Source organism: Strix uralensis, chromosome 2 (assembly GCF_047716275.1).
Source record: "Strix uralensis isolate ZFMK-TIS-50842 chromosome 2, bStrUra1, whole genome shotgun sequence".
Classification (NCBI taxonomy): Eukaryota; Metazoa; Chordata; class Aves; order Strigiformes; family Strigidae; genus Strix; species Strix uralensis.
In genome coordinates this window covers 22,814,702-22,839,207 of record NC_133973.1, presented here as the reverse complement: position 1 = coordinate 22,839,207, position 24,506 = coordinate 22,814,702, and the positions used below count along the sequence as shown (strand labels likewise).

Here is a 24,506-nt window from a genome sequence, read left to right as displayed (position 1 = left end):
CCTCCTTACACTTGACGAAGAGCTTCCACACTTAATCAGGATTTTACTTTTGAAAACAAAAGCCTTGACTGAAGAAACTTTGGAAAACTACCACTTAAAACGTATTTTTCTAAAAAAAGGTTTCTTTTTTTCCCTCTCCCAGTTAAAAAGTTACAAGACTATATTCTATTTGTTAGTTTAATATTTAAGTGAAATTTTGGAAAGCTAGAACCAAACCAGTAAAAACACACATGTACATGAACAGTGAACAGAAATTAAAGGGGCAACATGAAGAACAAGAAGTTCTTGTTGAGGTTTGTTCCCTGTATCTTACTTCACTGGACACCTCCACTATTCATAAAAGGACTCTTTTTTTTTCCCCCGACTTAACTCAGTAAGGCTTTGTCTGTACCCTAAACGTTCTTGCCTCCTTTTCACTCTAGGTTAGACAGATCACTGCATTTACAATTACCTCCCCATTCCTCCTCTTATAGAGAATCTAGGTGTCACACAGCATTATAGATACAGGGTAGGTCACTAAATTCATACAAACTATACACCTAAATAAGAAAGTTACTGTAGATTATGTAATGATTTTTTTTTTTTTAAATTTTCCATGTGAGTTACCAATTCTCTGTCAAGCAGATGCTTCATAATTTGAGGTGGGTGCTAAAATTTAACTCAAAACAGAGGTTGCAGTATCTCTAATACAGAATACTGCATACCATTTTTTAGTAAAAGCACCAAGAAGTGTAATAACATGAAATAACATCACTCAGTCTGAAGTTTCTGAATGTTCTCCTAGGATATTTTTCATATATCATGTAAAGAGTTCCACTCCCCTTATACACTTTAAAATTAATGAACAGATTTTCCTGATACAAAGAAACTAGGACTTAACTGGAGTGCAAACACCTTACTTTTGAAAGCTTTTTCTGACTTCATACGGCATTGACTTATTGTTGGAGTACTGAACTTTGTATTTGGGGCTAACTAACTCCCAAACCCGATTGTGATAACTCCCTGCTCTCCTCTGTATCAGGAAGAGCCACCTAGTCCTGGAATAGTTATCAAACTTGCCTAGCATGTGGGAAGCCAAGTTGAAAATACCACTTCAACTGGTAACTATTTTTTATATACTCTATGTGAGACTGAAAAAGTAGCTCAAAAACATTCATCATTACAGTCACTTGTTTCTGTCAAAGCCATGAATAAAACCCCTCCACTTGTTTCTGTCAAAGTCACTAATAAAATCCCTTCACTTCTTGGACAGCTACTTCAACTAGTTCACTACCCTCTTTTTGTGTAACAACTCTTTTTTTCTTCCAAGCAGGGATGCAAAGATGACACGATACATGGTTTTATACACCTTTTGAAAATAATATTTAAGCCTTACTATATATGACTGTGGTGGACTCCAGTGTACCCAATCGTAATTCACTTTGTCTTCATCACGGACTACATATCTTGCCCAAGGTGAAATACGATAGAGGAGTTCACCATTTTGAGCACGAATCACCACCTATAAAATAACCACAACATATGCATGCAGTCACATATAATTCATGTAACACCTCCTGTGTAAACCATAGCAGAGAATGAAATAGTACATTACACGGAAATTTAATTTAAAGAACACACAAATATACAATGCAAGTCAAGACAAGGAAGAATGACCCTGTTCACAGAGATGATTTGCAAAGGGATAGCAAACCAGGCATGTCAGACACAGGAGCTGAAAGGTGAGAATATATATGTAAGCTTCATATAAGTAATGGGAGAAAGAGCCTTCCCAAACAGATTAGTTAGGTTCTCTAATTTTCCCTGTCATTGTTATTTCCCCACCATGTTCTTATAAATTTAAATAGACACGCAGTATAATGCCATCGAGATGAGAAATGTGATTTGTTTACTTGGCAAACAATCTAGTAAGCCCATTTTTATATCTTAATTCCCTCCTTCTTTTCTATGCTCTGGGCCCTGACCAGTATCATATAGGCCAAAACTGCAGATCAACACAAGAAGCATAGGACAGCTTTCAGCTCGAGAAGAAAGAAAAAGAATAAAATTTAAATTGCTGTGTTTCCTCTGCTGCCTTTTAGTTTCTCTGAATACCTTCATCGTTTTAATGATAAAGTATTATCATCTATTTTACTTTCCTTTGGTTTCCTCTATTTTATAACAAGAGATGAAAAGTACCATTCTTTTCAACTCCTTCAAAAAGCTCATAAAACTTCACTTCACTAAGAATGACCAAACAATAAACCTAGGAGATCTTTTGGAGTATTGTAATTTTACACAACAGAAGCAAAATTGAAGTAATTACTAGGATAACATTGTACTGGGACCCTGCAGAAGACAGTGTCTTTAAGGAGTTGCTGATCTTGAACAGGTCATCTCTGCTCTATTGAGTAACAATGTAATCTGTAACTTATAAAATAACCTTGAGAAAGGGTATGAGACTCAAAGGTTGGAAGGCAGCATTTCTGACTGGGCAAGTGTTGCACACTTAGGAGCTAGGACAACAGATCCATGCTCTGCTGCAAGTGTCCCTCAGCTGCAGGACAACCTCAGCCAGCCTAACAGAGTGGCCTGCACACAGTTCCCTCTTGGCACCAGTGACTAAACCACCTGCATGGCCTTGCCTCTCTCTAAGAGTGCAGCAAGAAATTCTTATGAGAACATGCTTTAGGAGTAGAGTTGTTTTCTTGTAAAGAAATTCTATTCTAGGTTCAATGACCAAAAGGGAGAGTATCTCTGCAGGGACAGAAACTGCTCCACACAGCATGCCATGGGGAAAAAAAAAAAAAAAAAAAAAAATAAAAATCTATCAGGGCACTGACTAATGTCACACTAATGCAGGGTGCCAGCACTTGAAGGTGACTTGTTCACTATCAATATTCCTCCTCCTATTCTATTTTGTTCTAATTAAAGCATTTATCCTATGAAGCCAGTTGTCAGGCCTTTCTTCCTGAGACACGTAAAGAACTCTGCCCCACTCCTCTTGCCTCAGCCCACCTCCCTCCTTCCTCAGTCCAGAAGGAACAGCACCACTCTGGCTTTGCTTGGTATTTTGGCTGCCATTAAAACACTAACACAGAAGGTTTGAAAATTTAAAACCCAGAAATATATGAGCAAGTGATGTGCTGAAATTCTTCATTTTGCTTTTGTTAAGAAGTTGACAGGGGTTTTTTGTGTCATTGTTGGTTTTGGGGGGCTTGCTTTATAAGGAGAGCTATGAACATCATAAGAAGCCTCAAATGAAAAGGGGTGGGTTCAGCTCCCCCCCCCCTCCCCTTATTTAAAAAGTGTTTTAAATTTGCTCTCAATTCCTAACAAGTAGTCTGGAAGAAAACAATCAAAGAATTGCCTTTTCACCTGTGGCAAGTGTCTTTCATTACTTTGATAGATTATCTGTATCCTTAACCCAACCACAGGAGAAAGTAAAATGAAAATATATATACACAGTAGGTTAATGGAAGTTGGTAAAGCAAAGAAGTATTATTGCAGTGTCTCTCCATGTATATTATTGTAACTCTGACAACTCAAAACAGGTTTTGTAAGAAGGGGCAGTTGAGACTAACTACCTAATCAGAAAAAGCTACCTAACCAGAAAAAGCTAAAAAAGAGTTATTGAAAACACTGTACAGTTGCACAGAAAATTTCTTCCGTCAACTATGCTAGCAAAACTGGCCAAAAGGGTATTTCTACAAGTTATATCAATACTATGAAGATTCTCCTGGCTCACAGCATTGACAATTTGCAAGTTATTCTTAAAGTAGTAAGAATTCGCTCCTCTTTTGCTACCATAACTACTGATGATGTGAGTGCTTTCTTTTATTAATTTGTCCCAATTCACCCATCACAAATAACTATTGCATACAATAACCATACCTAGCTACTTATCACAGAATTGTCTAGCTTGGAAAAGACCTTGAAGATCATCCAGTCCAACCATCAACCCAACATTAACAGTTCCCAACTACACCATATCTCTCAGCGCTATGTCGACCCGACTCTTAAACACCTCCAGGGATGGAGACTCCACCACCTCCCTGGGCAGCCCATTCCAACACCTAACAACCCGTTCTGTAAAGAAATGCTTCCTAATATCTAGTCTAAACCTTCCCTGGTGCAACTTGAGGCCATTACCTCTTGTCTTATCACTCATTACTTGGTTAAAGAGACTCATCCCCAGCTCTCTGCAACCTCCTTTCAGGTAGTTGTAGAGGGCAATGAGGTCTCCCCTCAGCCTCCTCTTCTCCAGACTAAACAACCCCAGTTCCCTCAGCCACTCCTCGTACGACATGTGCTTCAGACCCTTCACCAGCTTCGTTGCCCTTCTCTGGACACGCTCGAGTAATTCAATGTCCTTTTTGTAGTGAGGCGCCCAAAACTGAACACAGTCATCGAGGTGCGGCCTCACCAGTGCCGAGTACAGGGGTAAGATCACTTCCCTGTCCCTGCTGGCCACACTATTTCTGATGCAAGCCAGGATGCCATTGGCCTTCTTGGCCACCTGGGCACACTGCTGGCTCCTGTTCAGCCGGCTGTCAGTCAACACCCCCAGGTCCCTCTCTGACTGGCAGCTCTCCAGCCACTCCTCCCCAAGCCTGTAGCGCTGCTGGGGGTTGTTGTGGCCCAAGTGCAGCACCCGGCATTTGGCCTTATTGAAACTCCTACAGTTGGCCTTAGCCCATCGCTCCAGCCTGTCCAGGTCTCTCTGCAGAGCCTCCCTACCCTCGAGCAGATCAACACTCCCACCCAACTTGGTGTCATCTGCAAACTTACTGAGGGTGCACTCGATCCCCTCGTCTAAGTCATCAGTAAAGATGTTAAACAGCAGTATACCTAAAACCGAGCCCTGGGGGACACCACTCGTGATCAGCCGCCAACCAGATTTAACTCCGTTCACCACAACTCTTTGGGCCCGGCCATCCAGCCAGTTTTTTACTCAGAAAAGCGTGCAATCATCCAAGCCTCGAGCAGCCAGTTTTGCCAGGAGAATGCTGTGGGAAACAGTGTCAAAGGCCTTACTGAAGTCAAGGTAGACAATATCCACAGCCTTTCCCTCATCCAATAAGCAGGTCGCCCTGTAGTAGAAGGAGATCAGGTTTGTCAAGCAGGACCTGCCTTTCATACACCCATGCTGACTGGGCCTGACCTTCTGGTTGTCCCGCATGTGTTGTGTGATGGTACTCAGGATGAGCTGCTCCATCAGCTTCCCAGGCACAGACGTCAAGCTGACAGGCCTGTAACTTCCCGGATCATCCTTCCGACCCTTCTTATAGATGGGTGTCACATTGGCCAATTTCCAACCGGTTGGGACCTTTGCGGTCAGCCAGGACTGCTGGTAAATGATGGAAAGTGGCTTGGCGAGCACCCCAGCCAGCTCCTTCAGCACCCTCGGGTGTATCCCATCTGGTCCCATAGACTTGTGTGTGTCTATGTGATGTAGTAGGTCACTGACTACGTTAGTATTCCTTCTTCTCTAGTATTCAAGTGTAATTTCTACTAAACAGGCTTATGAGAAGTGGGCACATTTTAAGAAATATGAGGTAATTAATCTGAATTCAGAACATTATTTAATTAGATGTAGTACTGTTTTAATCCAAAGATTATACTGGAGGGGAAAAAAAGAAAAAGTTTATTTATTAGACATACTAAAATCAGTCATGCCTACTCTTTAATCAATTAAGGAATGAAAACCACTTAAAAAGTGATTAGAAACACATTTAAATGAACCAGTTATTTCATTTTTAACCCACACTTCCACTGTTATGCTGCACATGTGCATTAACCACATCTCTGCATTCCATCCTTCTGAAATCACGTAAGAACTTTTGTTGTTCTATAGTCACTCAACTCAAATTGACCATATTTTCCTCATTTCCGAGGCATCAGTGCACTTGATTTAGCAGTTTTTCAGAAGTCATTTTGCTTGAGTACTAATTTTGCTTTTATTCAAAACATTACCAGGTCAAGTTTATTGGTAATACTTTTAAGGAACTGACAGACTTTATAGGAACTTGAACAGCCAGAATTCTAATAGCTACAAATAAAACTCCTGAGAAGCAAGAAGCATACGTGTATCTCAATATATGTAGAGCCATAAACAGGTGGTGCTAATCTACCACTTCCTGCAAGACTTATAAGAGTCTGCTCTACTTTAAAGTTCACAATCTAAGCAGTATTTTGTTTCCATTTTTATTTTAGAACAACTTAACTTTCAGTTTTATTATGGGAAGATAGAAGAAACCTCCCATGTTCTAAAGAAAAGGACACATTTATCCAACAATAGAATTAAGCATGCAAATGTCAGAAAATGTCTAAAAAACTGGGTGAAGCACTTGTTTTAAACAAGTATTCAGGAAAGTTAAATTGCTGCCTTCTTCACAGTATAGGTCTTCTTAAAACAAGGAATATTTTCCAAATATATCCAGCCATGTTTGTATCTCGTTGGAACCTCACTGCAACAGTAGAAACCTCAATTTTGCCCATGTGTTGCTGTCATTTTCAAACATCATGAGCTGTGCACAGAGAAAACGTTGTCAAGAGGAACATAGCTAACCCAGAAAAGGAATCATTATGACACTGAAGCTGGTGAAGTTGAATCCTGTTCTCTGGTTTACAAAAGCATAATCGACATAGTTTCCTTAGACCTCTATCAAGTGATCCCCAACTATTTCAATTATTCCCTATGCTTGCTTAACCCTTAAACATTAAATGCTGAACCCCATTTACTGAATCTTTCTTTTCTTTAATTACCCAGCTCTGTACTCAATCAACTTTTTATTCCTCTCTCCTATTATAGACAGTTGATAAATAATTACAAGGACAAAGACTTCAGATAATATTTGATAAAGTTTGAGACAGAACTCCCACACCATCATGCTTAGCTAAGGCATGAGCAAAAGAAACTGCAGAAGTTGAACAGCATTCCAAAACAAATAGCAATTCAGCTCAAGACTGACAAAAATAGCTCTGAAGGAAACAGTCCAACATCTTTCATTCCCATATTTGCTTTGGCATTTCTTGAAACAACTACAATTAAAAGTTGTAATAAAAGCAGTAATAACAAAGCACACATAAAACTGAAAGACAGATAACCAACTCTCACTCCACTCACCCCGAACTATTACTTGTGGTCCATTCTCTGCAGTGTTCAGATATAAAAAGTAGCTGCCATGTATGCTCTGCACCTGCTACTCCAGCTTATATATGCATAAAGAATATTGAATAGTCATCACACAGTCCTTTTGACAAAGTACCTATGAGTCTGTTTAGCAGACACTAACTTTCACTCCAAATTTGCCTTTTTACTCATTTCAAACTAATTTTTATAAGTTATGATGCATAACCTAAGCTAGTTACCACTTCGTCCATCAACATTTTATAGCTGAGTTTACATTTTCTAATTAACTCAATCTTCTATAAAGAACATGTATATGTACACATAATATGTACAAAACAGCCTTTTGCCATTAGTATGTTTTCATATTACAGTTACATACCTGCATTACAGCTTACCCTTGCCTTTCTCCAGCTTTGTGATTTAAGTAACTTTTTAAACACTTACTAATATGAGCTATGTTAAAATTATCAGGGATAAGCAATACTGGTCACTACAAAAAATACTCCAACAAGAGGACAAGTGCAGTGGAAAAAGGAAATCCAAGTTTCCTAGGCAAAAATAATACATTTTTCTCAGTTTGTGTGTTTAAAACAAACTCTTAAGCAATAGCCAAAACTAAGAAGAAACCAACAAATCAAAAAAAAAGTTACATTTACACTGCCCAAATTTAGAAGGATGAAAATACAAACAAAACCAAAAAACAGATGAAGATAACTTCTGCATTGGGTTTGTGTGTGGCAGGGTTTTGGTAGCACTGGAGGGGCTACAGAGGTGGCTCCTGTTAGAAGCTTTTCAAAGCTCCCCCAGCTCCAAGCCAGATCCGCCTCTGTGCCAACCCCAAGCCAGTTAGCAATGGTGGCGGCACCTCTGCGATAACATATTTAAGAAGGGGAACCTGCAGCAGAGGAGGAGGAGGAGGAGTTGTGAGGGAAATACATCTGCAAACACTGAGGTCAGCTGAAGGAAGGATAAGGGGGGGGCGGGGATGTGGAATGCACCAGAGCAGAGACTCCCCTGCAGCTGTGGTGAGAGGACAGGCTGTGCCCCTGCAGCCCATGGAGGTCACCGGTGGAGCAGATGCCCACCTGCAGCCCACGGAGGACCCCACACCAGAGCAGGTGGCTGCGCCCAAAGAAGGCCGGGACTCTGAGGGAAGCCCGAGCTGGAACAGTCTGTTGCTGGGAAGACTGCAGCCTGTAACAGTGACCCACACTGGAGCAGTCCGTGAAGAGCTGCAGCCCCTGGGAAGGACTCATGTCAGAGAAGTTCACAGAGGACTGTCTTCCTGTGAGAGGGACCCCACACTGGAGCAGGGGAAGAGTGTGGGGAGTCCTCCCCCTGAGAAGCAATAGAAACAACAGGAGAACTGACCACAACACCCATTCCCTGCACCACTGGCAGGAAAGAGGTAGAGAAATCGAGAGCAAAGCTGAGTCCAGGAAGAAGGAAGGGGTCGGGGGAAGATGTTTTTAAGATGTGCTTGTATTTCTCACTGTCCTACTCTGATTGTAAAATTAAGTGGTGGTGGTGTTCAAATTAAATTGATGTTCCTTTTTTCCTTCCCCAATCAAGTCTGTATTTTGCCTGTGACCGTAAATGCTGAGTCATCACTCCCTATCCTTGTCTCAATCCCTAAGCCTTTTGTTGTACCTTCTCCTCCCCATCCCTGAGGGGGAAGGAGGAAGCCATCAGCTGTGTGCTGTTCAGTTCCCATTTGGACTTAAACCACAACTTACCAGCATCTACACTAAACATTTCTCTGTCTGAAACATAATACAGTAGCATTTTACTGTCAAACCGTATAGTCCATGGGCAACATAATGCCTTTTTTTTAATCTGAGGGGGGAAGTCTCTTACAACAGCTAACCTACTGTATACTTTATATTTAGAATTCTGTACTAAGTTATCTTCTTACTTCCCCATAGTTTTCAACCTGGTTTACCCATTGGAAATTTCTAACACAAGATTCTGGAAAACTCACCCACATGGAATTTGCCAACATTAACACTAGATACAGCTCACCTAAATAGTTTTGTTCTTTTTTTTTCCCTCCTCCAGTGGCAAATACATTCACAAAATATGTAAAAACTCAAACCCCTTGATGACCTTGGAAGCCAGAATCACATGATATTCAAAGCCAAATATCAGTATAAATACATGTAAATAAAAACCCTCACACAAATAAGCAAGCATCAGAAAGATAAAACAAACTTCCTTCAAGATTTCACATTATAAAGTCAATTTACTCTGAAAATGGTCATGGCATAGATATATAATTCATATAAGCACAACTGTAAAACAACAGAAAGTGAAGAGCTTAACATAAGCTACTCATCTTCTGTATGTAAACGTTAAAAATGAGTTTTGTTTGCATTTTCCATTATAGGGATGCTGGATCATTTTCAACATTTCTGTCTGAAATGTTCAGCACACTAAGTTTAGCATCTGAGACCACTATAATTAGTGCAGTGGATTTCATAGGTGAATACACCCAAGGTAGTAAAAAGATGTCCTGGCAATGCAAGATTTAAGGCATCAATGCTGAAGTGATTAATTTTGAAGTAAGAACTTTCAGATCCTAATAAAAATCACCAGAAAAAAATGAAACATATGGCTGCAATAAGAGCAAACATATAGCCCACAAGGGCTGACTTGGAAGGTATGTAAAAACTGGTGTGCAAATGTACATTCTAATCTCACAAGAGCATTAGTATCAAAGTGACAGTGTTCCATGTCTGCCCTACTAGAGTATAGGGGATTTATGAAATGGGGAGTAAGCTGTGGCATAAAACTAAGTACGGTGTTTACAGGTCTGTTTTGATAATGTTTAAAACTCTCAAAAGCAGTTTATTACAGTTGAGGAGAAACCATCACTCTGAGGACAGTCTAGTGCCATACAGAAGAGGCAATAACACATAGGAGCAATTCAGAAGCTGAAATAGGTTTCATTTAATTTAATGATGCTTCCAGTGCAGGACAAGTGAGTTTCAGCGGCCTCAATTTTCAGAGACATTGAAAATTTTTGAGTCTTGAGTATTTCACTATTCTGCCCTTCCAAAATAGCACAGGTCTTCCATATCACCTACAGCACATCTGCCAACCCCTTCTGGATGTCTCAAGGGTTTTAATGGAAAACCTGGCACTTAATATTCAGGCAACTTTCAAGCTACTGTCACTCAGTGAAATTTGTTGACTTTTTATGAACAGCACCCACACATTTTTTTCTTAAATTATCTATAACAATAAAAAGTCTGAAAGTGTTGCAAGTCTAAACACTTTAAAAGTTTAGTCACAAATTCAAATTTAGATAAAATGTAAGTCCATGCGTAAAATGGAGCTTAACGTGATTGTCCTATTATTATGACAGATGAAACTGTGTGATAACAGGCCACAAAACTATGCTTTAAATTCACATATTTATGAATATCCCTTTTCTTCCTGCTTCTGTCTACCTTCATTTTATCTTCACATCATTTGGCTACCTCATCTTCCAGTGTACACATGCACAGATCTTCAGAACAGCGTGGGAGAATAATTCAGGTGACAGTTATACACAAGATCAGACAATTTCTCTGCCCAGTGTCCATTCCTTTAGCTTTCAGTTCCTGCATCTAAAGCAGACTTTAATTCCATGTGTGAGCATTGTATTCAATTATAAGGTGTTTCTGTAAGTTGTCTGCCTCTGTTTCCACTGATGATGATACAGGGTCAAACACTGGAAATAAGCCATGCTGTCTTGATAATTCCTTATTTTTCAGATATTTATTTTCATGTAAAACTAGCATCTGCTTGACTTTCTTTTTAAGAATGATGACTGGTATTTTTGCAGTTCAGGAACTTTGTTATATAGTGGTTTATCATTTATACTCAAGTTGGGAAGAGAAAAATGAGGAGGCGATAACTAGATAACTGATGAATATATGCAAGCCAATAAACCGCCCTGAAACACTGTATTATTATTTCATTACTTTAATAGCTTGAAAGCACTTGGAATGATTGTTGGTATATGTGGCTTTTAATACAACCATGAAATTAAATTGGCCATCAAACCAACAATAGCTACTGTAATGAGTGGACTAGCTTTAATATAAATATGGAAATATCAGTGACTTGTTATTTATAAGGGCAATAAGCTATTATTTCAGTATTTTACAATTTATAGTATTTCATTAGCTTTATATTTATGCATTTCTGAGACAATATTATCCAAGTGTAAAAGCCGCAAGAACACAGGTGGAAACACGACCTCATCTCAGTAACATGTACCTCATTTGAAAGTAAGTTCAGTCCAAAACCTAAAAGCATGACAGGATTAGGTATTAAAGACTCTCTAGGAAGTTTATGTTAGATGCTGCAATAAAATAACTATGTTTTTCTATTATATGAAATTTACTAGAAACTAAACATCAAGGTTTTCCCTTTCTCAGTCTAAGAGTGCATGGGGAAGGGAAACAACTGCTTGTACTCCAAGATGATTTTAGTATAATATACACTGTAGACAAAGAAAAGTTTTCATTTTTAGTTTTGCAAAATAGAGTAACTGACAGAAAGCCCTACAAACTTACAAGAATACAAAAGAATCTGAACCAATTCAAGTTAATCTCTCAAAAACTTTATACTTAGGTCATATTGCTACTGTAAGGAAACCTGGTCTTTGATTTTTATTCCATAAATATAGTTCAGTTTCAAAGACAGTTCCAGCATTCAAGTCACTGATGCAATCTTGCTATAAGATCATATCTCTTTTTCCTTAAATCGTCCATCCTTTTCTTAACCCTCTCAAGTTGCTACAGAAACAGAGAAGTGAAGTTTTAATATCAGCTGAAAATACTTTTCCCTGCACACCTTAGCCATGTACTTTTCTTCCACAAAGTGTATCCAATCCCGAGTTTAGCACCCAGGATAGCATACACAGTTCTGATGATCTTTTGCCGGTGGATGATGTAAATTGAGCCCACTTACAAAAGCAAATAAAAATCACATCACCACCCCCGCATTCCCCATGCACACAGAGGAAACCACAGGTCAACCATTACCATTCTCTTTCTACAGCTCATACCAGTTTGAGAGAAGCACTAGAGTCTAGAGGCAACATTTCTGTATGTTTGTGTTTTAATACATGGGATCACAGTAGAATACTTTTCAGTGAGGTAATGCAATCTGCTGCAGAACCCAGGACCAGAATTCAGAATTCCTTGACTGACACAGCTTGCTTTAAATATTTAGATAAAAACACAAGACAAGAATTTGTGACAGAACAGCGCTATTAAGAGCTTTATTCTGGAATTGTCTCATTCAATTTTGGATTTTAGAGACCAGATAAAATATTTCCCTCTAATAGCCTCAGAAATAGAAGACAAGGAATGAAGAAGCGAACATAGCTCCTTCCTTAGTGCCTTACTCTTCTTGCTACTGTATAGCTCTGCCTAAACAGGAGATCTCTCCAGAACTCACCTTCCACTGAAGAACTTTACCACAGTCTATTCCTATTGCTCCAAATAACCAAGAAATCAAGCATATATCTGTCAAGGTGCTTGCAGTCACTGAAGTTATTTCCTAACAAGCAAATTGAGTATAAATCCTGAAAAGAAGCTTTAGAAAGAACGGAGTCTGTTGCTTCTGCCCAGCTGTTTTCCCTCCTAAACTGCAAACTGGGAAAAAAAAAAGTAATAGAACACTCTAGTCATGATACTCCAAGTCTTCTTTTCTCCAACTTTTTTTTCCCCTCATCAATTTAAGATTACTGTCAAAATTAAGTCAGTCGAGAGAGAGCTGTCTGCCTTGTTTTTTTCTTCCAAGCAATCTTTTGGCAAAGAAAACTGCTAAAAGGACAAGAGTTTAAATCAAGTATTAAAAAAATATTCTTTTGCTATCGGACACATAGTAATACTTCTCAGGTGTTTTATACATTTAACAAAGTTCCACAGAGGAATCTGTGTGATACAGAAGCCAATGGGAGAGGGGTTTATTTACCATGCAAATTATTTTTCTGTAAATATATCATCACATCAGCTATTAGGCTCTAAACTTATTAGGGATATTTAATATTTGTTCACAATTCCCCCTTCTTTCCCCTTCTCTTCTCCCCCAGATAAAGAAAATAAATTATTAAAAAAAATAACCAAGATATGAAATAAACAAAAGCCCATCTTCAAAGCCAAGTCATGAAGTCATGCCTTGAGTTTCCAAAAGAGGGAGATATAGCTCCATTTGTGAATTAAGCATTTCAATTGCATCGAAGAACCCAAGAACATGTTTAACTGGTTTACTAGATCAGATTAAAAAGGAGAGCTTTTGCTCTTTTCCATTTACATGCTTCTCTTAGAAAACTAAGAGAAATTAGTAAATAAAAACAAAAAAATACAGAAAATACTGCATTATCTGTTTGAATATAAAAAAAAATCAAAAGATGGAGACAATAGTCTAGCATTTTAAAAATACCTCTGCAGAGTCAAAAATACCATAGGAAAAATCAAACTGTTGAAATCCAGGAAACCATAGGAGAGTTGTTAAAAATGAAAGCAATATCATGTGGAAGCATTCCCAATAGATTTCGACAGGCACAAGTGTAGAGACAATACTTCACTTAATCATCATGAACTATCCTAGAAGTAAATGGATTTCTACAGGAAGAAAGAATAAGCTTCATAACTTAACTACACAAAGGTGGCATTATTAGGTACTGAGGGACAACCAGCTTATTTTTAAAAAGGAAAAACACCACATGCATCTATGCTGCAGGACAGTAGACATTTCCTTCAGTCTAGAATCCTGATTTTGGAAATGTTTTTCAAAGTCAAATTAATAAAATTCAGAGGGAAACGGGAATCTCTAAAATACAGTTCAAGAAACACTTTCCCCCCCACTGACTTAACCTGAATCAAGTTACTGTAACAGTGACATAGCTCAAAGACTATAAAAATTGTATGCATAATATGAAAGCATTCGTATATGTATGTATTATGTAACTGAGAGGCTTGGGGTAGGAAAGCACAGTTTGAAAAGCAACCATAATAATAAAGCACATTACACACAATAAGTGTAACTTATTAGAGTTGTTTCAAGCCATGTCAAGTAGAAAAGAAGCTGCTGAAGTATGTAATAGGGGCACCCAAGCATTAAGTATTTCTTTTCCTCAACTATGAAGTATCTGTACAAAGGAAAACTGCTGCATAATACCCCTTGTGGTTGGGGCATAACATGCTTACTTTTCAATGCTCCCATTCACAGCTGCTTCAAACTGACAGCTTTTGGAGATGAGGCAGGGCATGCTTAACACCTCTGCTTCCTGTCACATACTCCCACAGTATCTTATAACTGGGGTAGCCTACAGACCCAACTGGTCCTTCCACTGTCCTCTCCCACCTCTTGCTGTTGTCTCCCTGTCCAACAACTCAAGTCCTTAACACCTTAGGTAACACTCTCCTTGGTGGATAATAAAAATGTGCAGAGAATCATGATGTGTTCCCTCTGTTCTGAGGTCATCTGTCATGAATGAGCTCACCTGACCCTCTCCACACATTGTTAGGTGCATTAACTTACTTGCTTTCTGATATTCTAAAGTAGCATACCTTGAATACTTTATTATAATGCCTCAGAGAGCTCCTCAAACCCCTCTGGTGTTGGCTGCATTGCCAGTACAGATTCCATCTGACAAAACTTGGGCATCCAAGGTGTGGAATAGAAGTCCATTAGAATACCAAAGTTTATCTTCCACTTTCTCCTTGACCTATAATCTTCCCGAAACATTATAGACAAACCAGCTGAAAATCAGGAAGTATGTACCAGTAAATCATACTTAAGTGTCAGAAGCTTTACCTAATTAGTGGCCCTATCTTCAAAACAAAAGCAATTCCCTCAAAAACCACAGCCATGTTTATATATAATTGATATGGACTCTCAGACTTCAAATTCCATTTCAAGGCCCCTTCTTTAAAATCTCTCTCCTTTTTCCACCAAAACCCCAACATTTTGCCTTAACACACACCTAGACAATTGAAACAATTAGTCTTCTGTATGGTTAAACTAAAAGGAAAGTATTTTTAAATAGCAAAACCTCCTATCAAAGAATTGTGCAATCCTGAAGTCACAGGAGAACTAAACCTGTCAAATCAACTACACAAGGATATTCTGAAGCGCGCTCAGTCTGCAAAAAAAGACTCCAAAAAGCAACAGTCCACCTCATTACAATGGTTCATCGCTGTTACAACCTCTCCTGTGAGTCCATGAGTAGTTGCATGTTTTTTACCAAATCTGAACAGGCAAAGTCAAAAGACCATTTACCTCCCAACGAGATAACAACTCTTCCTGCTAGTAAGCTTAATCTGTAACCCAGAGAAGTCTACAGTAACATGCTGAAGGGTCATGACTCACAATCAAGCAATGAAACATAAAGGGTATTGCCACAGATTTAACTAACACTTTACATCCCATTCAGCACCACTGACATCCAGAAATGTACATGCCAGATGACTTAAGTCCTGGTCTCTAAAGTTCAAAATGCCAGGAATGTCATGTGTGCTCCTTCTGGCACATAGGTTATATACTACAATGCTGCAGAACTCTTGTTTCATACACTGTTGCAACTTTGCAGACCTGATGATTTTAATTTTTTTTCCATCCTACACACCATTTAAGACATGAAATTTAAGTGAAATGGAACTTAACCAACTATGAGCAAGGGTATTCCCCAGCCCCCCAGCTAAGGTAAAAACAATATTAGAGGCATTTATATTTGTACATGTAAGAAAACAGTGAACACTTCTTCAGGAAGTTTCCCACTGAAGTCAAGTTTCATACCTCTGCTAAGGGTATCAGGGCTCCCTTTGTAAAAGCTGTTTGACTGCACATAATCTATTTATGTCTTTATGTTACAGAAAACCCACCACATCTTTAACACTTCTGTACCTAACATCCTAACCACCAGCCTACTATCCCGTTATTAAAAAGTTTCCTGGGTTTTCACATTCTCATTACAAACTCCTTCACGTTTTGACTGCAGAGTGCTTGAAGCGCATGAGACCTGAACTCAAAGCCAGTCTGATACTACGCTGCTGGACTTCCTGACCAGTAGGGTCAGCTGCAACACCATCTACTTCATCAGTGACAGTAATTACACTTGATGAATTTTACTAACAGTGGCTCCCTGACACTGATTAACCTACCTGCTCACCATATTTGATTCCTTTTCAAGGCTTACAAGTTAAACAGAGCATGAATATCTATGACAAAGTATAGGATACAGTGGTAAAAACTGTAAGGATGAAGTTTTAATAATATTCTTTACAACTACCTTTCCTCCTCCCAGCACATCATGGGTACAAATGTACTTTTAAGTACTTCTAACCATGACTAATCTGTAGTGTTCTGACTCAAGTAGTTCCTTTTATTGCACCCTTTAATATTAAAAAGGGTTATATATTTGGAGTGGAAAATTAGTAGTGAACTTTTAAAATATTTTGTATGAGCTTTTTAAAAAAAATTGTGACTGTTCTTCATGTCAGCACCAATTTTGTATTGAACTTGGCACCTAGTACCTACTGTTCAGCGATCACCAAAACCGCTCGAACATGCAAGAGTCTGGAATACCAATAGAAGAACATTGTGTTAACAAGTGCACAAGATATCAAATCTAATCACCTCATTACAAGACACTCCCTCAGAAAACTATACAGTTTACCGTCTAAATATATGATGATCTTGATAAGGACATAGAGTGTATCATCAATAAGTTTGAAGATGACACCAAGTTAAGCGGGAGCGTTGATCTGCATGAAGATAGGGAGGCTTTACAGAGAGACTTGGACAGATTGGATCAGTGGGCCAATGTCAACGGGATGAGCTTCAACAAGGCCAAGTGCCAGGTCCTGCACTTGGGCCACAACAACCCCATGCATCGCTACAGGCTTGGGGAAGTGTGGCTGGAGAGCTGTATGGAAGAAAAGGATCTGGGGGTTCTAACTGACAAGCAGCTGAACATGAGCCAGCAGTGTGCCCAGGTGGCCAAGAAAGCCAACGGCATCCTGGCTTGTATTAGAAATAGTGTGACCAGCAGAAGTAGGGAGGTGATAGTCCCCCTGTACTCTGCACTGGTGAGGCCACACCTGGAGTATTGTGTCCAGTTTTGGGCACCTCAATACGAGAGAGATATCGAGGTGCCGGAGCGAGTGCAGAGGAGGGGAACGAAGCTGGTGAAGGGCCTGGAGAACAAATCCTATGAGGAGTAATTGAAGGAGCTGGGACTGTTCAGTTTGAGGAAGAGAAGGCTGAGGGGAGACCTCATCACTCTCTACACCCACCTGAAAGGACACTGTAGAGAGGTTGGTGTTGGTCTCTTCTCACAGGTGATTAGTGACAGAACAAGAGGGAACAGCTTTAAACTCCAACAAGGGAGGTTCAGACTGGACATTAGGAAAAAATTTTTCACAGAAAGAGTGGTCAGACAGTGGAATAGGCTGCCCAGGGAGGTGGTGGAGTCACCATCCCTGGATGTGTTTAAGGGTCATTTAGATGAGATGTTGGGGGATATGGTGTAGGGGAGAACTTTGTAGAGTAGGGCTGATGGTTGGACTTTATGATCCCAAGGGTCTTTTCCAACCTGAATGATTCTGTGATATATATATACACACATACATACACACACACATATGTAGATACACATATGTGAAGGATAGGATATAGATTTAGCAAATGATGGAATACAGTTTTTAAAAAGTTTCTACCATTTTCTGAGGTGACCTTTCCAGGTAAAACTTGTTATTTGTTCCCTGAGCTATATATGATTAGTTCTGTCAGCATGCACAGAGAAATTATGAAGGCTGCTATGGTGCCCAGAAATGACGTTAAAACCCAAAGTTAACTGTGAAACAGGGTGGGTTTTGAGTGGTTTTGGTTTGGGGTTTTTTTGTGTGTGGGTTTTTTGTTTGGTTTTTGTTTGGGTTTTTTGTTTGTTTTTTTAACTTTTATCTATCTACACTCAATTACATAAAAGCTATCAGAGAAAACTACCCATTTGTAATTAACTCATATGGCTTCAAGAATGTAATAAGAAACCAACAAACTTAATCACTGATATTTTACATACAACTTCCTAATCTTTACCTTGCTCTTGGTAAAAGTGGCATTACGGAGGCATGTCAGCCATCCCGACTCTTACCTTCATGACAAAAGTAGTAAGCCAGAATCACTTACGTTAAACTAGATTTCATGAACATACAAGTGATATTGTCAGATGAAGTGTCAGATAAATTTATTAATATATATAAAGTTCTTGTTCTGTCAAATCATTTTAGAAGTCACTGATCTACTGTCATTACAAGAGGTTGAACAACTACTACTATTTTAGTACACCCGCTCCAGCTCATGGAAGAAAACTTAGTGGTTCTGCTACACAGATCTCCTATTCAATGTTCCAGGGCAGCAGGTAGCTCAGTCATAACTGCCAGTAATTTGGAAGTACTGATCTTACAGTCTTTTCTTATTTAGCTGCGTGAAAATATTTTAGAACTTGATAATTAGCCACAAATTTGGGAATTATTTTCATCTAGGTTTTAATTCTTACTGGCTTCTATTTTCCAGTTGTTTTGCATTTTGTGTTGTTCCTTGCCATTCCTATAAACAATATTAAACAAGTTCTCTACTGCAGAGAAATTAAGTTCTCAATTTTTACTGATACTGTTCCCACCCCTAAACTCCACTGACACTATGGCAAAATTAGCATCTTGGAGACTACAGTGAAAACTTAGTTTACAGGTATTTTTAAGCAGTTGTAAAACTCATTCATAAATAAACAGCAAAAGAACCAAGTGGAACACTGATTAAACTCCTGCATGCATATGACAACACATGACAAGACTTGTTAAGAAAGCCTATCCATGCTAATTTTCTTAAAGCTTGTTGTATACTGTGAAAAGGTAATTATAAATACTCTGGCAATGAAGGAAGAATTCAGTCATTTTCAACCAAGAAAGAAGATAAACACACTTGCCCCCCTCAACTGCCATCATTGTTAAAATGACAAACATGCTAATGTTTAAAGAAACTGGTTGTCCCAGACCATCTTTCAAATTATCCCCATTAATCTGAACAAACAGATGTAAAGAGGCTTAATTTATTAAAGCACATAGTTTGTTTTTGTTTTTTAATCTGTGCTCACTTTATGACATCTGTCAAACTTCTTTAAAAAAACCACACACCACACAACCACAGCATTAACTCTATTTGTTCACTTAACACACTAAGCTCCCCACTGATCCATGGGAGGAAAAAAGTGCCCTTTTCTAGCAGGTAACCTTATTTTGTAGATGGATGTCATAATCCACAAGGGAGTCATGTCAACTTATAAGCACCATCCCTCCATACAGAAGTGTATCAGAAGATCTATAGCAGGTTTAATTACTCACCTTCTCCAATGTTTATATTTACTTATGAGAAGACTGCTTGAAGAGCTACAGTAGACAGTCTACTATTGAAAACAGGCAAATGTTTGACCTCTGCTCTTCATTTATTTTCCTACAAAAATATTGTGACCTGATCTAAATTAGTGTCACCAGCTACACTCCATTCATTTCCCATTCTGGCTTAGAAATTACTTATTTAAAAGGAATGACCTTGTCACCATTTCAGAACTTGGCGTTTGCCTGTGTAGAACTAAAGATGAAAATAGTGTAGACAGAAGCTAAAGACAAGGATCTTCCGAAGGAGACTTTTTTCCCCTAGCAGATTAATCAAATCACTGCACGAATATCTGGACTATTTTAACTTAAATATTTAATAACAACATTGATAAAAGAAACTTTAAAACCTGTAATTCCCTTGTGCTTCTTTAGTAAAGCAAAAGAGGGAAGTAATACGTTCACTGCTAAAGAAATAGTTTTTCTTGCCTAGTCTAGTGCAGACAACAGTGCCTGTGTATTTAAACATTAGCTCTTCAATCTGCATAGTAATTTCCATCTACAGATAATCCAGTATTCTCAGCTTCTACACGAACAAAGAACTGCAAAACTATGCTCTACCACACAAATCCTTGTGTTCCCAAAAATACATTTATGAACAATCATCTAACACAACCATATAGTTTGAAGAAAACTTAAAGAACAGCAGTTTTCTGAACCCATTAGTGGAATGAGAGAGGATAAAAAGATCAGCCATAGCATGAGGCCAATGTACATGCCTACCATGAGGAATATTCCAACCTCATTACAGTTTTTGTGACAGATATACCATTTTAGAACTACCTTAACTGGAGACTTTTTTCTACGTTAGTTATATCAGCTAAGTACATTGAAAGTACACGTTGTGTAAGCACCACAGAACAAAACCAAAGATTATTAGCAAAGTTACAGATGAGGCTGGAAGCAGTTCCATATGGATGAAGTCATCAGTTATGATTAAGTACACTTGTGAATCAAGTTTCTAACACTTTGCACATTTTTTTTTTAAGACAAGAATATACATAATCAAAAGCAAATTTATCTCACAGGCAGACAGAACAGTCCAGCTTCACAAGCCTGTTTGGCAATCACATATTTTGAGTGTCAGGACAACTGTATATATATCTTTGTTTAAAACTCACCATGCAGAAGCACAAAGTGGCAGGGTAAAGAAAACAAAATAAAAAAAGAGGAAAACAATCTCACATTCCGCTCACTAGCAGGAGTCTCATGGCTTTTCACAAGACTCAGAGCAACTACAGAACTACAGCAAATCATCTTAATAGTACATCAGTACCAAGAGTAATCAGTAGTCAAAAATTCTGCATACTAAACAAATTATGCACAACAGTCTTTGCTTTATCGAGTTCACATTTCAGAGAAAATGGTGAATGGAAAGAGAGAAAGCACTATAAAGGCCTGTACTTCAGAAATAGGAGATATGACCAGTGATTATATAAACAGACAAAGAAAAACTTACTTTTTTCCAAACATATTTAAGAATACATATTTTCTGCTATTATGTCAATTATCAACATTCCTCATCATTCATACCTCTTATCTCTACACTGAGCATAGAATATTCTACAGTAGGTTAGCTCAACAGTTTTGTAGATACAGCATAAAAGGTAAATTTGGCAACAATTAAAAAAATCTAACCTAATTAGGTCTCAAAACCATGGAAAATATGAAGTAACCATTCTGCAATCTCATACACTACTGCATAATCACTGTATTTCTGAGTTGCAGACAACTGTTTTCTTCCCTGCACCATAAAATAAAACCAGCTTTCTCATCCTTGAATGATTACTCCTAAATTTCCATTTATCTGTATTTATTACCGGGATGATTTCTTAGGCCGTAACAAAAAGCATGGAGAGAAACACACGCATCAAGTAAGCATTTCCAGAGCATTTTTATGCTTATCTTTGTTTCAGCAGATTTCTTGTTTACCTAAGCTGATTTTCAGCAGAAAAATAAGGATTTCTTCATGTGTTAGTTTTGTTGATGGGAGACCTGGAAATATAGTACTATTACACAAATATTCCCACATTCTTAATTTTCCTAGTCTATAGATGATTTCAGTACATTTCTTTCCTTAACTACTCCCTACTGTCCCCCTGTTAGCATCCACTATGTCTGAAACTCAAGCTCCGACTGTAACAATTCAAATTCTCAGAAGTACATCTCTGACTGAAATCAGTATTCATCTAAAAATAATCAACTCTTCTGATAGATAGTTGTCATTATGTATACCTGCACTAAGTGAAACAACTGTGGCAGTTGACAGCTGAAAGAAAAGCTCCATTAAATTCTGGAAGATAGGGCTTTATGCTCATGGATACTCAAATAATACGACTGATAAAATACAACTAAGATGTCCCTGCGTCTGTATTTAGTTTAACTTATTTACGCCTACTGCTCAATACCCTTAATTCCTAAAGGATAGGCAGAAGTTTTAAAAAGTTACATGTATCATTAAAGCAACACAAAATGATCACCTGAAAGGCCATGGTTAAAAGGATCACAGAAGTTACCAAGGTATTGAGATTGAATAGGATCTTAATCTCAGTTAGGTATATCAAATACAGAAAGACTTTATCTGTACATAATTCTTATTTTTCAAATTAGCAATACGTAAATACTGTTTTCATCCTGGAACATGATACAATATATTATGCCCACATTTCAGCCACATATGCCTGTTCCTAAGCACCAGAGAGTTAGATGTTAATGTTTCACTCACTGAGGTCACATAGCACAAGCAGATAAACTGATTCTGCTTCTTAGACAATTAAAAGAAGATCAAGTCATTTAAAAGAAAACAAAAAGGACAATTGAGTAAGAAGGGTCATAGGAATTGGACAGAGTAAGTCTAGAACCAACACCTTCAGCTTTGATCCATGAGGCACAGGAGGATAACCATCTTGTCCAGGTGGAATGAACAACTCCCACTTCCCATATTCCATCTTCTTATATGGATGAGAAAATGGATTCCAGCCATCTGCAATATAAGAGATAATACTAAGTGTATTCATCTTAAAATGTGTCCAACTGCAATTCAAAGGTATAACAGTGTGTTCTTTTTCAGAATAAACTTCAGTGACAGCAGACAAATAGTTTTATATCTGACACTGTCATACACATTCAAAACAGGTTCAATTAAACATGTAAGATTTTCACTAGGAAACCATACTCCAATTCTAATTTGACAATGATTAGTTTATTTCTACTTCACCTTATTTGATCAAACCCTCTCCCCCCCAAAAAGACGGTACTGATTTTAACACCACAAAATCCTGGTGATATGAATAGTAAAGAAAAGTAACGCTTAATGTAGCTTTAAAACCAAAAACCTCACGTCCTAAACAAGCTAGTAGAACTATGTTACAACACCACAGGAAATAACTCATCATCAGCTGTTGATTATGGAGAAAGGAAGCGGACAAAATGTAACCAAAACCAACCTCCATAAATTGAATGCTCAGACCAGGTTTGGACACAACATGCTGCTCACTGCCTCTAATTTGACAAGCTGATGTACTATTAATAACACTTGCAAAGTGTATAAAACAGGAAAAGTAAAGGGGAAACTGCAGACAAACTTGGTAGCAATGGGTAGGAAACTATACAATACCAGACAATGACACCACAGCCAGGAAATTTGGTCTGAAATGCTACAGTTTTATTTAAGTCTTGAAGAAGATCCTTTTTCATTAAAGAAGTTCACTGAACCAAGCTTAATTTCCATAACTCAAGATTCTTCATACTCTTTGGATTCATTGAGCACTCGGAGATATTCAAGTCTCCAGTTCGTCATTATGACATGCCCAACTGAACAGATGTCTACCAAGAAGGTCTTGAGTGTTTGTATGCATGTTCAAGGTTAGCTCTCATGAACGAGGCTGAATATAAAGCTTCTGAACTGACAGACTTAGGCAATGTAATCATTTCTAGGCTAGAAGGAAGTGGCACGCCAAGTTTGAAAATTATTTCTTTTTTTTCAGCCTTGAAACGTGTCTATCTCATAGTTCAAGGCAGAGACTCCTAAGCTAACAAGAAACCAGCCAACACAGAAAATTGAATTGCAAGACATTAAAGCAACACATGTTAATCTTCCTTCATGCTAATCTATTTGCATGCCATGTTCTGTTGTAAGAAGACCCTCACACCTCAATGAAAGAATAAGCAGCAGTGACCTTCTATTTAGAAGAGATACAGTGCATGAACTTAAGAAGGTACTCTACAACAGCTAACAAACTGTTCACCCCCTAAACTGTAGCTCCATGACTAGTTTAAGTTCGTACAATATTGCTACTTAACATGCTAGTCAGGGCTAAAAGCAATTCAGTGAAAAACTGGACATGTCACTGGAGCAGGATCATCACTTTTGGCACCATGGAAATCCTAACAGGGGAGGTAGAGAAGTGAAGTTATATTCATCAACATAAGAATTTTCCCAAACACTGGTAATCAAAAATATCTGCTGTGCATCAAAAAGATAAATTTCCTCTAACAATATATGAATATCTTCAGTTTCAGAGAAAGACTAGGCTGTTTAAGTTGCAAGTTGCTCTTACACAGCTGTTTAAACCTGAGAACTGTCAGTTTTGTTCCTTAAAGATTGAAAGGCACAAATCAAACAGGCTAGACAGTGTGACAAAAATAGCTATGCAAGACAAGTATTCTAGTACCTGTTCATTTTACAGTAGACAGCAATGTCAAAACCAATGAAGAGATTATTATCATAAAATATTTCCCATGCTCAAAAACAGAAATACAATTAACTCAGTACTCTATTTAAATGATTGTTTTTATCATGATTAAGGTGTTTGGATAGTGTAGACAGAAAATACACATAAGCAGAATGAAAGTATTTACTAAACTATGGTTTGATTAATAGCAGAAGAGCTTGTATATCAGTAAGATTTAGATGGATCTTCCCCCTTGGTTTTACCCTG

General features: G+C 38.2%; 1 protein-coding gene across 3 annotated transcripts in view; it reads right to left on the bottom strand.

Moving 5' to 3' along the window:
- GBE1 (1,4-alpha-glucan branching enzyme 1) overlaps positions 1-24,506 on the bottom strand; it is a 171,212-nt gene that overhangs the window by 104,505 nt on the left and 42,201 nt on the right. For all 3 annotated transcript variants that reach the window (XM_074857885.1, XM_074857890.1, XM_074857899.1), the window contains exons 3-4: positions 22,434-22,549; positions 1,376-1,501 (exon numbers count right to left, since the gene is read on the bottom strand). In XM_074857885.1, the coding sequence (XP_074713986.1) occupies positions 1,376-1,501; positions 22,434-22,549 (242 nt within the window). The remainder of the gene's footprint in view (positions 1-1,375; positions 1,502-22,433; positions 22,550-24,506) is intronic.